The sequence below is a fragment of the Theobroma umbraticum genome, unplaced genomic scaffold, assembly GCF_002168275.2.
Source record: "Theobroma umbraticum cultivar Fairchild unplaced genomic scaffold, ASM216827v3 scaffold_89.0, whole genome shotgun sequence".
Lineage (NCBI taxonomy): Eukaryota > Viridiplantae > Streptophyta > Magnoliopsida > Malvales > Malvaceae > Theobroma > Theobroma umbraticum.
In genome coordinates, this window is record NW_018397271.1 from 3,827,250 (window position 1) to 3,842,733 (window position 15,484).

Genomic DNA, 15,484 nt, shown 5'->3' on the forward strand with positions numbered 1-15,484 from the left:
GTTTTAGGCTTGGCTAAGCTTAATTTATTTCAAATTCTGAAGGGACCTTAAACTGCTGCCATAATGTTCTCTTGTTTTTAATGTGAAAAACCATAGAACTGACCTTTTCTTTGTGTTTGTGTGTGTATATTGAGTGAGAGAGAGTTTAATGTTACCTTTACATCACAGTTTGTCTTCCATTTCGTATATATGCTCATTATTTGTTATGATCTAGGCAATTAAAGCTGGTCTTCTCAAAATTCTTTCTAAGATGGGCATCTCGTTGCTTTCAAGGTATGAGTTTTGAATGGGAAAAAGTTAATAATATGGATTTTGAATACCTTGTTATTTGTTTTATATATTTGGACAATTGACTAACTGTCATTATTCTCTATTTAGTTATTGTGGTGCACAGATATTTGAGATTTATGGACTGGGGAAGGAAATAGTTGATCTTGCATTTTGTGGGAGTGTGTCGAAGATTGGTGGATTAACTTTTGATGAGGTTAGAAAGACAATTTGCTCTTTAAATTGAATAGTTCCTGTGATCAGAAAATTCGTGATCCTACAATGTCTTTTATTATTTTTTCTTAGAACTCATTCGAGACAATGCTAAGATGACACTGTCAATGTTGTGGTTTTATAGTGATAATTGTATTTCTCATGCGTAATGCAATTAGGCCTTAAAGGAAAATACTTTGGTTGGAGGTGATTGTGTCAGAAAAGTTCAACTAGTGCAGTGTAGTGGAAATAATGGATTGTCAAATCGAGATTCCTATCAGGAATCGTTATCTTTTGTTGTAGATTTGAGATTGAGAACAGAATGATATTGTAAAGTGTGGTAAAAATTTTAAGGTTAATATAATGAACATTTATACGCGTAAAGTAAACAAAATACAAAAAAATGTTATATCTATTAATAGTATTTAGTGATTAAGTGGCATAAATTGTAAATGGATTATATAATCTATGCTGTATTGTATTGTACAAGTATAGGGCTGCATTTATAATTGTATTGACAGAGCTGTGTACATTGTTTTTAGATTAAAAAAGGAAACTCAACTTTAAAACTTAAAAAATCAAAACATGAAATAGAGCGTCAGGGGCAATTATGCAAACACCCATGTCAAAGACTGAATTCTTTTTCTGGCCAGAAACATGGAGGACCAAATTGGAGCTCTCTAGTTTTATTCTGCAACAGGGGTTTTATAGAAACCTCCTGAATTTCTTCTCTTTTGGATTTCACAACAAATAAAATAAGAAGAATAGATTCCGTAAAAGAAGGAAAGGGGGAAGATCATGAAAACTGTTCAACTCAAAAGAAAATTCTCAAAATATAAATGGGGTAAGACAAAAGCCTGCTTCAATCTGGAACGGACCAGCAAAAGTGAATTGCACTGAATCAGATGAGTTGTGCAATTCACATCAATTGGATAGTGAATTGAACAATTCACCTTTATATATGATATGTTACAATGATTCAATTCATTTAGTTATAGAATCAATTGAATTGTACGATACATATTATGTATCATACGATTTTAACAACTATGGATAGGACTTTGTCATTTGAGATGCAAGAGTTCTTTTGTGGAAAGAGGATTCTTGATATTATTGCTATCAAAGATTGTTCACTGGAATTTGAAGTGGTAGATTATGCATCAAAAGACAAAAGTTGCTGCATTTTGCTTCACTATCTCAATAAATATTTTGGGTCTTTAAACCTTAGCTCACATGCCACAAACAAGTTTCCATACTACCTAACAAACTTCTTCATCAGTCACTATCACTTTTGAAAATGAGTTAGACACATCACCAGGATGCTGGAACTTTTCTTTGCAAGATGCAGATCAAATTCGCTAATCTGTACTATACATAGACATTAGTTTTATTGTCTTTCCTTGAAACAGATTGCTTTGTTAACCTCTTGTGTTTGGACTCAGAGATATGCTGATCTTTCTTTACAAGTTGAGGTTTCTAGCATTTTCTGTGATTTATGGAGTTGCATAGAAATTGCCATTTTTGATTCTATGACAGCATTCTTCCTGTCCTAATGGGGTGTGTTTGCAAAAACTCAAGGAATAGCCTCTGTTTATCAGCTGTCCAACACTAAGAAAGTTTTCGATTAGCTTAGGAACATTAACAGATGCATGAGTAAATATGCTTTTGTATTCATCAAAAACAATGACTTCTTTGCCCTTCACTTTTTTCAAAGATACTCTGTACAGGCATAATTGTTCAACCTCACAAACAGGTTGTAATTTCCAGTCAAATTACTACTTTGTCTGCTCCCCAAAACACTATATAACACTTTTCTTTTTCAACAAACAAGCATAAAGGGTTTTCATTGTACCTTCTTCATCATTGTACATTCAAGATCAGCTTTATGTCCAAAATTATTTATGATTCTAATACTGTGTATATTGAATTTTATGATTTGATGCTTTATGAAAAATTAAGCTAATAAGTAATAACCGATCATTCATTGTTGGTAATTAGGCAAAATTTCTCCATCACTAGTTTGTTTGTTGTCTTTCTTTAATTGGGATTTCTTAATATCTTCCACCTTTTTATAATTCCAAAATTGTGATTTTCATGGAACATTTTATGATTTATTTATTTATTTTGTTTTTTTTTCTTGAAGAATTAGAGTCAGAAACCATAATTCATTCAACTTTGTTTCGCTTTGAATTGGAGTCCTTATCTTTTCTTTTAATGGTGAACCATTCATTTGATATTTGAATAGTTTCTCCCAAAAAATCAGAGAAAACTTCCTGTCAGTTTTGTTTGCAAAACCCTGATCAGCAGTTCAACAATCTGCTCAATGTTCTTTGTTCATAAGATTTCAAGGAGGTCACCTATTGTTCAAGGGATACCTTGTTGAGGCTTTGTTCTTCTCAGTTACAACTATATGATCAGACTTCTCTACTAAGATAAGCATGGGTTTTCAAATAATCTGCTTATTTGCAGTACTTTAACTATAAATTCTCACTTGATTGACTTGAAGTAGTTTTGAAAGAAAAATAATTCTTCCACTGATTTGAAATTTTACAACTTCATCAAACTCTTTTCTGGAGATTACTACCTTCGTATCACTTTCAAACTCTTGCTGTAAAATCTGCCAAGAATTCTTGCCTTTGGGATCAAGGATGATTGTTGAAAAAAATCCCATTATTGATTTCCCTGCAAGAAAGTTACGGCCCTTGCATCCAATATTGGATTATACTTAAGTAATTTGCTTCTGTGCGTCACTATAAATTGTTTACTCTCAGGCACAATATGGCAACTTCAAGAAACCCCAATAAATTCTGAGTAGAGAGAGTGCATTTTAGTCTTCCAATATATCCTAAGGTTATATAGCTGGATAAGGCTTCACATTCCTTTCCCCTCCCACCCTAATGCCTGGACACGAACTTAGGACCTCAACATCTGCAAAGCAGAGGTATCTCCAAGCCATGCAGTCATCCATGATTTTTTTTATTTAAATAGGAATTTTTATTTTACAGAAAAACGAGCTGTGTTTTTTCTTCAAGCACAAAAGTTATTGAAAATGCACCAGCATCAGAACTTAATACATATTTTGGGTCTGATAAACCTGAGATTACATTGCACAAAAACTGGTTTTATAGTGAACTTCAGAGGCTTTTAGACTAATTGTAATGACCCTTGTCATTAATTTCTGAACAATATCACAGAGATATGTATTCATCATTTAATACCTGCTTGACTTTGGAAGGCTTGCCTGTAGCCTTCGGAAGACTGACAGCGAGGTGTATGACAGTCATCGGAAAGATCTCACATTACTGTTTCCTACTAATAGTTGAACTAGTTTTAGTGGTTAGACTTCTTAACTACAGGATTCAGCTCAATGCAGATTAAACTAAATTGATGGATTCAGTGATTGGATTAGAACATTTGGTGTCTTTTCTGTACTTGTTGTCAACTTGTCATGGAAATTGATTTTACATGGGTCCTTTCTTCGTTCAACTAAAAGTGTCATGGCTTGTCGTGAACTTTTATGGATAGTGATAGGTTTGAGGTGTATCTTATTTCGAAAAGAACTGCTGATTTAAGAAAGTGGTTTGTAACTTTTTCTTGCACTGAAAACTTAAAAGCATAAGGATGCAGCCGAGGTTTAGCTATGAGATTACACTGGACTAACTTAATTGTAACTTCTAGCCATATCATTTAGTAAGTTACCAAATCTGTTGGTCAATATCAATGCTCTTAACTATTACCAGTCTGAAGAGAAGTGGGCGCCCCATTGGTGCCCTTCAGTGCTTGGTTCTTCATTTGTCAAATAAGAAAACCAGTTGCTATTGTACTTTGATATTTATGCTTAGAAGGATGATGCAGATTAAATGATTAAATTATTTTGAGATTAATTTTGTTACATCTTATGGGCTCACATGCAATTCTTATATGGTTAATGGCATTTTCTGCTATTTTTATTATGATTGCTTATTTACCAAGTTGTAGGGTTTATGGGGCACTGTACAAGTACCTAAGTTCTTCCCATTCTAGGTAACTTTTGATTGAAAATATCGAGACATTGAGATTTTGAAATTTCCCTTGGTTTTGAAAATTCTCTTCAAATCATTTGAGTTTCTGATTTTTTCATTTTGTTTCTCTCTATCTCTACATCAGGTGGCATACTTAATTTGCTTGAGTTCTTGCATGCTTGAGCCATTTTAATCTCATTTTGTCGATTAAGGTGTTATTATGCTGTTTACTGCGGTCTCCATTGATCTCATTTTTGGCAAATCCTATTTTTTACAGTTGGCAAGGGAGACTTTGTCTTTCTGGGTGAAGGCTTTCTCTGAAGATACAGCAAAAAGATTGGAAAATTTTGGATTTATACAATTCAGACCTGGAGGTATCACTTATTGTCAAATATATATATATATATTTATGGGCACTCATGAGACATACATGATTGTATTCATGTGCTTGATTTAGTATCTCTTTCTATTGTGGTGCTAAGAACTTTCTGTGGAAATGAGTGAACAATGTACTGGATTTAGTTGCAATTCATGTGAATTAGCTTAAGGAGGTAATATCATCTTAGGCTGAATTTCTGCTAGGTATTCCTTGATTATAACAATATTCTCAATCTCAATGGTCTATTGACTGTATTCTATTTCATTTTTTAGTAACTTCTACGTTTTCATTATTATTATTGTTATTATTTTAATTGTTAAAGGGGAGTATCATGGAAACAACCCTGAGATGTCAAAACTACTTCATAAAGCTGTTCGCCAGAAGAGTGAAAGTGCATATTCAATTTATCAGCAGCACTTGGCCAACCGTCCTGTCAATGTTAGTCAATACATACGTTATTTCTTTTTTGTTGTTTCAATACAAGTAGCATCATAGAATTAGATGAGATATTTTTGTTCCTATTATTTTAACTGCAGGTTATTCGTGATCTTCTTGAATTCAAAAGTGATCGTGCACCAATTCCTGTTGGAAAAGTTGAACCTGCCTTATCCATTGTTCAAAGATTTTGCACTGGTGGAATGTCACTTGGAGCTATTTCAAGGGAAACTCATGAAGCAATAGCCATTGCTATGAACAGATTAGGTGGAAAGTCTAATTCAGGAGAAGGCGGGGAGGTAATCCAGGACCGGATATATATCATACTCTTTCTGACTTCCCGTGCAATTACACATGGCACCAACCTTTTCTTTTGAAATAGCAAGTGCTTCAAGAGATAATGGCCAAAGGCATAATTCTAATATATAAGAAGTGCTAAGTTCTATTTACTGTTAATTAGGTACTCATTTTGCAAGCAAATTATAGACCAGAATAATCTTGAAACTTATCATTTTGCACAATAATTTCAAAATGTGTCTGGCTTAGCTGAAGTGGTAGAAAGCAGTGATAGGTTTGGTTCAGGTCTTCTTATCCTTAGGAGATTGACTGTTTCCTCCTCGCCATTAACCCACCAAACATTTGGAAAAAAGAGAAGAAAATAATATTTGTTTTTTTATATTCTCCAAGGATCCGATTCGCTGGAGCCCACTTACAGATGTTGATGACGGGTATTCTCCCACACTGCCTCATCTCAAAGGTCTTCAAAATGGTGATACTGCTACAAGTGCTATTAAACAGGTCATTGAACAGAACTTTGCTTATAACATTTTCATATGATTCTGTAATTTTTCATTTAAGCCTCATGGGGTTTTCTTTAAGGCACTGATAACGAAACAATACACCTGTTGCTATTTATGCCAAATGTTAATGATATATCTGGATAAGTTATGCATTAGCCCCATAAATGCAATTTCACTCAGCTACCTTGTGGTTTCAAATGCAATATTATATACTCTGTGGAAGGCTTTGTTATTGTCACAATCAATACAAATAAGAATTGCTTTTACAAATTTATAGCCTAAAAAGTACAATATCTTTTTTAATAAAAAAACAATACAATGACCTCAATACATGCATCTCTTTTACTTTTGGCAACATTAATTTTATATATTTCTCAATGAAAATTTAAGAAGAAGAAATGAACACAATTGCGGGGCAATCTGTCACTAAGGCACCAGGTGCTAAAGTCAAGACTGCATAATCATGTAGGATAGTGCATGATGGGCCTTAAATTTTTTGATTAGATGGGAAGTTTATAGATAAACCTGACAGTTTTCTAATCTGCCTAGAGTAGTCTGCTTTTGGTATGTATCAAGGTCATGCAGATTATTTCTTTACTTCTCATGCATTACTTCTTCTTCAGGTTGCTTCTGGTCGTTTTGGTGTTACTCCAACATTCTTGGCCAATGCTGATCAGTTGGAAATCAAAATTGCACAAGGTGCAAAGCCTGGTGAAGGAGGTCAGTTGCCAGGGAAAAAAGTTAGTGCATACATTGCAAGGTTAAGAAATTCTAAACCAGGTGTTCCACTTATATCTCCACCTCCACACCATGACATTTATTCTATTGAGGATCTTGCTCAATTGATCTTTGACCTGCATCAGGTAATCAATTGCTTCATATTTAATCCAAAGTTAAGCACATGTACAGTCCTTGAACTAGACCAATTTGTACAATTTGTTACCCGAACTAAAAAAAATATCAAAATAGGTTTAGAACATCTTATGATTGGTTTTCTGAGCAATTGAAACCTGAGGAAAGCTTCTAGAAACTCAACCGGTTTTGATAAATCAATAATTGGTCTTCAAGCTCATTCAACATTTTTAAATAATGAGCTCGAAAGCCAATGGTTTACCAAAACTGATTTTAAGTTTGCAGAAGTTTTCCTCAAGTTTCAGTTTCCTCAGAAACCAACTATGAAACGTTGAAAACCAAGTTTAATGCAACATAGGCAGGTTAGGTTAATGGTTGGACTAAACTGCTATACATTTTAAAATTTCAGGGAACTAATTTCAAATTTTCTTAGTTCAGCTGCCAAATTATTATTGTAATCTGTATATAGTCTTACAAAAAGCAGTATCCACAGAGTGCTGATAAGAATGGTATCTTATATCTGCCAAATATAGGTCAACCCTAAGGCTAAGGTGTCTGTAAAGCTAGTGGCAGAAGCTGGAATTGGAACAGTTGCTTCTGGGGTTGCAAAGGGTAATGCTGATATCATACAGGTAAATCATCACAATTTATTGCCAGCATCTTGAGCTCTTAGCTGTGTCATGTTACTTCTGTTTTATATCATTGTCTTCCCTTGAATGTTATTGTTATTATGTTTTTCCTGATTTGTTCAATTGCATAACAATCTTAATAAACCTTTTCTGAAGACTATTTACCAACAATGGTTATGCCTTGACAATTGTGCTCTGAACATTTACGCATTCTTCTATTATTCGAGTATATTGGCTCACCTATTCATCATCAAAAGCCTTGTTGCTTGAGATGTATGGATTTAAACCACCTTACAGAGCTTTGAAGTTTGAACTATGATGAATTGCAATCTCCTAACTCAGTACCTCTTTATGAAGATTGCAAGTATCTGTTTCTAGTGTTATGAATATATGGAAAGGCAAACATGTGTCTGCCCTCAGGATCACTATGGCCCCTATTGTTGGAATGAACTGTGTTTTGTTTAGAATTCCTCATACATTCTAACTTTTATATGGTTGTTGCCTCTTAGGTCTCGATCTAGGAGCTAAAAAATTATTTCCTCCCCAAGACAATTGTGGGAAGTTAGTCTTGTTTCTTTTATGGTAAGACCAGCCAACTAACCATCTAAGATTGCGAAGAATGTAGTGGGAAACATAAAACACGTAAATAATAAAGCTGAACCTTTAAACAAGGATTACATCTATAACAAAAATCGAGGGAAAACCTGAAGATTACTTGTCAAATAAAAATTACATCTCCAACATGCCTTTTAATAGAAAAAAAAAAGTTACATTTAATTTTGTGGTTAGTTTCTACTTTCATATGCATTCCAAAAAAGGTAAAAGTAAATATATGGTGCTAAAGGTGTTGGCCAATGGGCTGTTTAGGAAAGAGGATTGAGTAGAAAAGGTTCTAAAGGTGTTTCATATTGGTTGATCTAAAAGATTATTTCATCACCAGGACAATTGTGGGAAGATAGTTTTGGTTCATTCATGGCTAGACTAGTCAACAAAGCCTCTAAGATTGCCAAGGATGTAGTAGGAAGCATAAAATGTGTTAATAATGAAAGCCAAACCTTTAACCGAAGATTACATCAATAAAATCCAAGGAAAAATTGGAGATCATATGTTCAATAAAAATTAAAATCTCTAGCATGCCTTTTTAATAGACTAAAAATTTCATTTAATTTTGTGGTTAGTTTCAACTTTAATATGTTTTTCAAAAACGGTAAAAGTAGATGTATGTTGCTAAAGTTGTTTGTCATGGACTGTTCAATGAAGAAGCTTGAATGAAAAGTTTCTTGATGTGCTAGACATTAGTTGATCTAAGATTGTTAGCTTTGACACTAGGCAAATGGTATAAAAAATCACAAGTAGCATATTTACTGCCTTTATTTTCATTTCCAAAAAGCCATGGGTAATGATACTAGAGTGCAATGGACAGTTGTTGGAGTCCTCTGTGTGTGGTAGGAACAAATAATATTACCTTTTGTTATTTAGGAAGAGAAAACTCAACATCTTTCATTCATAATACATCATCTATATATACAGCCTAAACATCTCTAAAATAGAAAAGAATAAAGAAAATAAAAAAAAATAAAATCCCTATAATTATGATGATTCCCAATCCCTATAATTATAGTGATTTCTAATTTCTATAATTACGTTAATTAATAAAAGAATATTTACACATTTCTTGTTCTGTAACACTCCCCCTCAAGCTGGAGCATAGATGTTAATCATGCCTAGCTTGCTACGAATATAATCAACTCGAGGTCCATTCAACGCTTTTGTGAAGATATCTTCTAGTTTGTCTTCAGTTTTAACATATCTTATAAAGATGAACTTTTGCTGAATCTTTTCACAAACAAAACGACAATCAATTTCAATATTCTTAGTTTGTTCATGAAACACGGGATTGGAGGCAATATGGAGAGCAGCTTGATTATCACACCACAGCTTTGCCAGCAAAGAAGACTTAAGACCAACTTCACTTAATAGTTGATACATCCATACTACCTCACACAGTTTGTGCCATAGCTCTGTATTCTGACTCTGCACTAGATCGAGATACTACATTCTACTTCTTACTTTTCCATGAGACCAGATTTCCTTCAATAAAAACACAATATCTTGTAGTGGATCTCCTATCAGTCTTGGAATCTACCCAATCTGCATCTGAAAAACATTCAATATTAGTGGGTTCGTGATTTGCATAAAATAGACCACATCTTGGAGCCCCTTTCAAATAACATAGGATTTGTTCCAAAGCTGCCTAATGGTTAATTGTTGGAGCAGACATAAATTGACTTACAACACTAACAGAGTATGCGACATCAGGACGAGTCACTGTAAGATAATTCAATTTTTCAACCAGCCTTCTATACTTTTCAGGGTCTTCAAAAAATTCACCATCTTTCTGTTGTAAGTTGCAAATTAGGAGTCATTATTGCACTGCATGGATTAGCACCCAATTTTCCTGTCTCAGTCAACAAGTCAAGAACATGTTTTCTTTGAGCCAAGAATGTACCTTTCTTACTCCTAAAATAGGCTATGAGAGACTTATCTTGTTTCTCTGCACGATAAAATGCTTTACATATCTCCTAAATACAAGAGAAATTCCCTTTACCAGAATATAAAAAATCTAAATAATCCATCAACTCTTCAACAAACTCACAATGATTAATCTGGCTAATAATCTCACTGTTAATGGAATTTCGAATCTGCAGGAACAACCGTGTGTCTTCCCTCATCCAAGTTTGGCTTGTATTATCAGTAGGAGGATCATTAGTAATATGATCGTCCTTATCAATGCTTCTTAAATAGACCCGAATTGTCTTGATCCAATCCAAATAATTGAAACCATTAAGTTTATGCTCTGTGACCTTTGTCATCACAGGAATCACATTAGTCACTACCATTAACTTTTTCTCTGGCACAGATTCTTCCATCTTGATAACCCAGTAACAAAACCCAACCAGAATACCAAACTATCTTGTTGAAACCTTCTGGCGTGAAGACCAGAAGAGAAGACTAGAGTGAATATCTAACAGATGGTCAGCGTGTGGAACAGAACCAAAAACTAAAAGCGGCGTGTGACAGCCACTTGTGGGGACTCTAGTGGCAGGATTCTAGGAAGAAGCCGCTCAGCAGGTGAATCTCCTCCTAGTGCCGGCTGTGAGATCAAATTGTCACCTTATATGGGTGACCTAGGTTTGGGTGCAAAAGGGAAACTAAGAACTCTGTTTCAAAGGAAACAGATCTATTAAAACAGCTCAATACCATGTTATTTAGGAAGAGGAAAATCAGCATCTTTCATTTATAATACATAATTTATATATACATCCTAAACATCTTTAAAATAGAAAAAGAATAAAGTAAATAAAAAAAAATCTCTATAATTATGATGATTCTTAATCCCTACAATTATGGTAATTTCTAATTCCAATAATTATGTTAATTAATAAAAGAATATTTACACATTTCCTATTCTATAACACCTTTAATGTAATATCATGCCCCAAAAGCCTATTAAAGCCATACCTTTGCTCATGAACATTGTACTTAACTGTCTAACATTCATAAGTTATAAAATGACCAACTTTAGGTAAAATGTTCCGATTGTTTCTAAGACTCAAAATTTAGAATCAGTATAATTATAAGGCTGTATAGTGATAGAAGAACTCAAATTTGTTTCAAGGAAAGAAAATCATGACTTGTGCTAAACAAACCCAAGTGAAAAATATATTGTCCAACCAGGATAACCAAGTTAGGTGCACAAAACTACATTTTCTTTAGACTGGTTTATAACAAAACTAAGGTTTTTAAATGAGGATCTACTCAAATATCCAAGAACAATTTCAGAATGCCAAGCTCGGATCTATAAAATCTTCTAGAAAACAACTCCACAAAACCTTCATAGAGCATGCCAACTATCCTCTTAATAAGGTGCAATACTTCGTGAGTGATCTAATCCTAGTTAACAATATGGATGAAAGAAAGAACGAGAGACAAATTGGGGTTTTTTTGACTGACAAGAGTAAGTGTAGAGAAAAGGTCTATTAAAGTTGATATTAAATTATTTAAGGATAACTATTAAATTGATGCCTCAGATATTAAAAATGCTAGGTGACAAATGTAAATTTCATAGATTCACTTCGAGACATATTCAACATGGAGAATAGGGCATTTTGCATTCATGTGACGTGAATGAGCAATTTGAAATATTATTCTCATGCTGTTTAAATCCTCAGACATGTTATATATTAGTCCTGCAATTGTAATTCCCCCTCGAATCACTTCAGTGAAGTTTAAACTCTTGTGCAAAATAGGCAAAGCTGCCACAATGGGGCTCTGCCAACTAGGTTTAGGTCCATATATCTTCTCACAATCAGTGAGCAAGAGGGGCTCCACCTCCTGCTGAATGATTGAACAAGCCTAATGCCTACTGAAAGTCAGATCAATTCAAATTTCTATCTGTTAAAACTCTAAACAGACATGATAAATAGGGTTAACTTGTGTATGAAAGAGTTTAAAAGTCATAAATTGTTTTCTTAAATTCAAGTGAGTGATAATAGTTGAAGAAAGAACTCATAGCATTTCAAAATCTCATGCTTGGATCTTAAGTTCATTCAAAATATCAGATTTATTGCATAAATATCTGAAAAGGGTTTAAAATGAATTATGCAGATTTAGATGATCAAATAAAAACATTGTAAGTGTGCCTAAAACAACATGAAAATAGAAACTAAATGCAACTCTAATAACTAGAATTAAATCTAACAAATAATCTAACTTTTGGCAGCACTTAAAAAGACTGAATTTTATAACGTAAGCTCTATGATTTAGGCATGATTTTGGCATTTTTGTATCAAGCTTAAAGTTTAGAACTTGAAATAGTGATTACAAGGAAACAGCAATGTTTAAAAAACTTCAATTTTGAAAGTTCTAGATGAAACTGATGATATTCACAGTCTATACAAAGCATAGTACCTCTGATCACAATTGTAGGTTTCATTTATATCCCTTTTAAATCTCAATCTTACAAGCTCATTAATAGACACTGCTTTCATATTCAGAATACAGTTTAATAGACTCTTAAAAGAAATTTAAATTTCAAGAGTCACAAACTGGTTGGTCTAAGTGGGTCAGCACTGGTCTCCTAGTCATCATCTGGTTTTCTTAAAGCACCTGAGCATTTGGCTCATTGGTTAGTGCATGATCTCCCTTCCTAAAGAGCAAGGTTTGAATCCCCCTTCCCTCAATTATGAAAAAAAAAGAAAAAGCTGCATGCTGGAGAAGATTAAACTGTTGAAATATCTATTCTGTCACAAAGTGGGACCCGTGAAATTGATTACATCTAGAGAACAGTTATTTAAGTTGATCATGGTTCTTAAATATTTCCGTCATGACCAAATGAGAGAAATCTTGCAGCAATGGACTGTTAAACTTCTTAAGGAGTGGAACCAGTGAGGCTTGGAACCCTTGAAAGGCTTATATCTGCTTTGTGTATTCATGGTATAGAGTGTTTGGATATCTGTTCATTGTCTAGATTTTTTGTCTCTTAGATGTTCTAATGCGACTATTTTCTTTACATACTGTTTTTAACTATGAATTTACAGAGCTTATATCGTTGAGTTTATGAATAAATGTAATAAGGGGAAAGCAAAATCTAAAAGAGCTGTTTTTGGATATAGCTCTTAGGAATTCATCAGAAGTCGAGTAACAACTCTAATATGCTTTTGTAGATATCTGGGCATGATGGTGGTACTGGAGCCAGCCCCATAAGTTCCATTAAACATGCTGGTGGTCCTTGGGAGCTTGGACTCACAGAGACCCACCAGGTATTTATTTATCCTACCAAAATAGATCATGAAATTTATTTTTCATTTGATAAGACATTGTAGACGCTATCTGATAAATTTCAAATTGCTGATCTTTTACAGACTCTCATTGAAAATGGACTAAGAGAAAGGGTAATTCTTAGAGTTGATGGTGGTTTAAAAAGTGGAGTTGATGTTGTAATGGCTGCAGCAATGGGTGCTGATGAGTATGGATTTGGTTCTTTGGCAATGATTGCCACTGGATGTGTTATGGCTCGCATTTGCCACACAAATAATTGCCCAGTTGGTGTTGCCAGTCAGGTCCTAGGAAACCCTTTTCCTTATCTGATGCTATGATTGCTTGTTCTCTTCTGTAATATATTATTCCATACCTTTTGTTATAATATATATTTTTTTAATTTAATTTTAGCGAGAAGAACTTCGTGCACGATTTCCTGGTGTGCCTGGTGACCTTGTCAATTTCTTTTTATATGTTGCAGAGGAGGTAATCCATAATCCATATTCCTGATGCAGTTTGGCTTTTGCATTTTTTCCCAATATAGACTTCATATTGGAATATCATGTTCACTTTTGCTTTACCACATTCTTCTATTAGACTTCTTGCCTCTCTAATAGAATGAATTTTATTCCGGTTAGGTGCGTGGCATGTTAGCACAAATGGGTTATGAAAAGTTGGATGATATAATTGGACGAACAGATTTATTAAAACCACGAGATATCTCACTAGTGAAAACTCAGCATCTTGATTTGGATTATATCTCGTCGGTATGTATTGAATCATTACTTTCTCTCCTCACATAAGTGTTCTTCTGGTGAATATGCTATTTTTTAATTTGCACTCTACATGAGTACTGTCTTTGTTTCCTAGGGTGTTGGATTACCAAAATGGAGCAGTACTGCAATCAGGAATCAGGAGGTTCACTCAAATGGTCCTGTTCTGGACGATGTTTTACTTGCTGATCCCGAGGTAACAATTGCATGACTAATTAAAAATGAATTTTGCTGAGTAGCATATATTACTTGGAGCTTCATCATTATGAGTACTCAGATTGACTTAAAATCCTTCTGTTTCAAATGATCTTAAAATCCTTTTAACTTGATTTTGAAAGTTTTGCTTCTCCAGTTGTTTCATCTTGTTGTCTACGAAGCATGGATAGACCTCATTCCCCCCCTTCATATCTGTGTCATGTCTATGTTGGATGCTGACATGCTTCCAATACACCATGACACTTATCCAACATGGCTGGATAAGGAAAATGTTTTGAAAATTAATAAATTGTTGCCAGAAATTCAATACAGAAAAAAAAAAAAAAAAGAAAAAACGGTGGGGAGGGTGGGGCGCGGTTGACAACACCACTTCCAATGAATCGACAATGGAGGTGGCACTACCTTGACAAAACAGGTGTAAGAAAAATAGAGATTACAAAGGAAATAGTAGAAAAATAAAGGGAGATAAGTAAGGTTGGCTTGGGTGTCTTAATGTCCATGCGACTTTACTCTAAGATGATTTTGTTTTGAGCCTTATCAGAGAAGAAAAGAGAGAGGAAACTGATAGTGGCTGGTAGCTTTTAGCTATTTCTCTTGGGAATTTATTATTAGCAACCTCTTTCCAACTTCTTTCACTGTAAAACTGTAAAGCAAGAGAATACAAGATTCATGACTTGGTATAAACAAGAGAAAGAAACTCTGCTGTGGGAAGAGCCGTTCCTTTCTTGCTTGACAGGGGGGCTTCTGTTGGGAGGAAAAACAAGAGAGTTTTTTATTCTTTGTCATAAAAAAATTATTAACAGCAGCATATATATATATATATATATACATATATATATATATATATATATGTCCATGTTAACCCTAAAACAGCCCTAAAACAAGAAGTTATCACAAATATTATGCCCTAATAATCAGACACAAAATTACAATAATTCCTACAATTATTCCTAAAAGATCTCTACCAAACACCAGTCACCACTCCCCCTCAAGTTGGTGTATAGATGTCACACATGCCCAACTTGCAAACTGAAGTATGAAATGATCCACTTCTAAGTCCCATAGTAAACACATCAGCTAGTTGTTTTTCTGAGGTCAC

The 15,484-nt window shown here is 34.1% G+C and overlaps 1 protein-coding gene across 1 annotated transcript in view; it reads left to right on the plus strand.

Moving 5' to 3' along the window:
- Positions 1-15,484, plus strand: part of GLU2 (glutamate synthase 2) — a 42,520-nt gene that overhangs the window by 18,385 nt on the left and 8,651 nt on the right. The window contains exons 15-27 of the mRNA XM_021441680.2: positions 215-273; positions 379-484; positions 4,759-4,855; positions 5,183-5,298; positions 5,397-5,594; positions 5,983-6,093; positions 6,719-6,958; positions 7,481-7,579; positions 13,303-13,398; positions 13,501-13,698; positions 13,808-13,882; positions 14,035-14,163; positions 14,267-14,365. Coding sequence (XP_021297355.1) covers positions 215-273; positions 379-484; positions 4,759-4,855; positions 5,183-5,298; positions 5,397-5,594; positions 5,983-6,093; positions 6,719-6,958; positions 7,481-7,579; positions 13,303-13,398; positions 13,501-13,698; positions 13,808-13,882; positions 14,035-14,163; positions 14,267-14,365 — 1,623 coding nt within the window. The remainder of the gene's footprint in view (positions 1-214; positions 274-378; positions 485-4,758; positions 4,856-5,182; positions 5,299-5,396; positions 5,595-5,982; positions 6,094-6,718; positions 6,959-7,480; positions 7,580-13,302; positions 13,399-13,500; positions 13,699-13,807; positions 13,883-14,034; positions 14,164-14,266; positions 14,366-15,484) is intronic.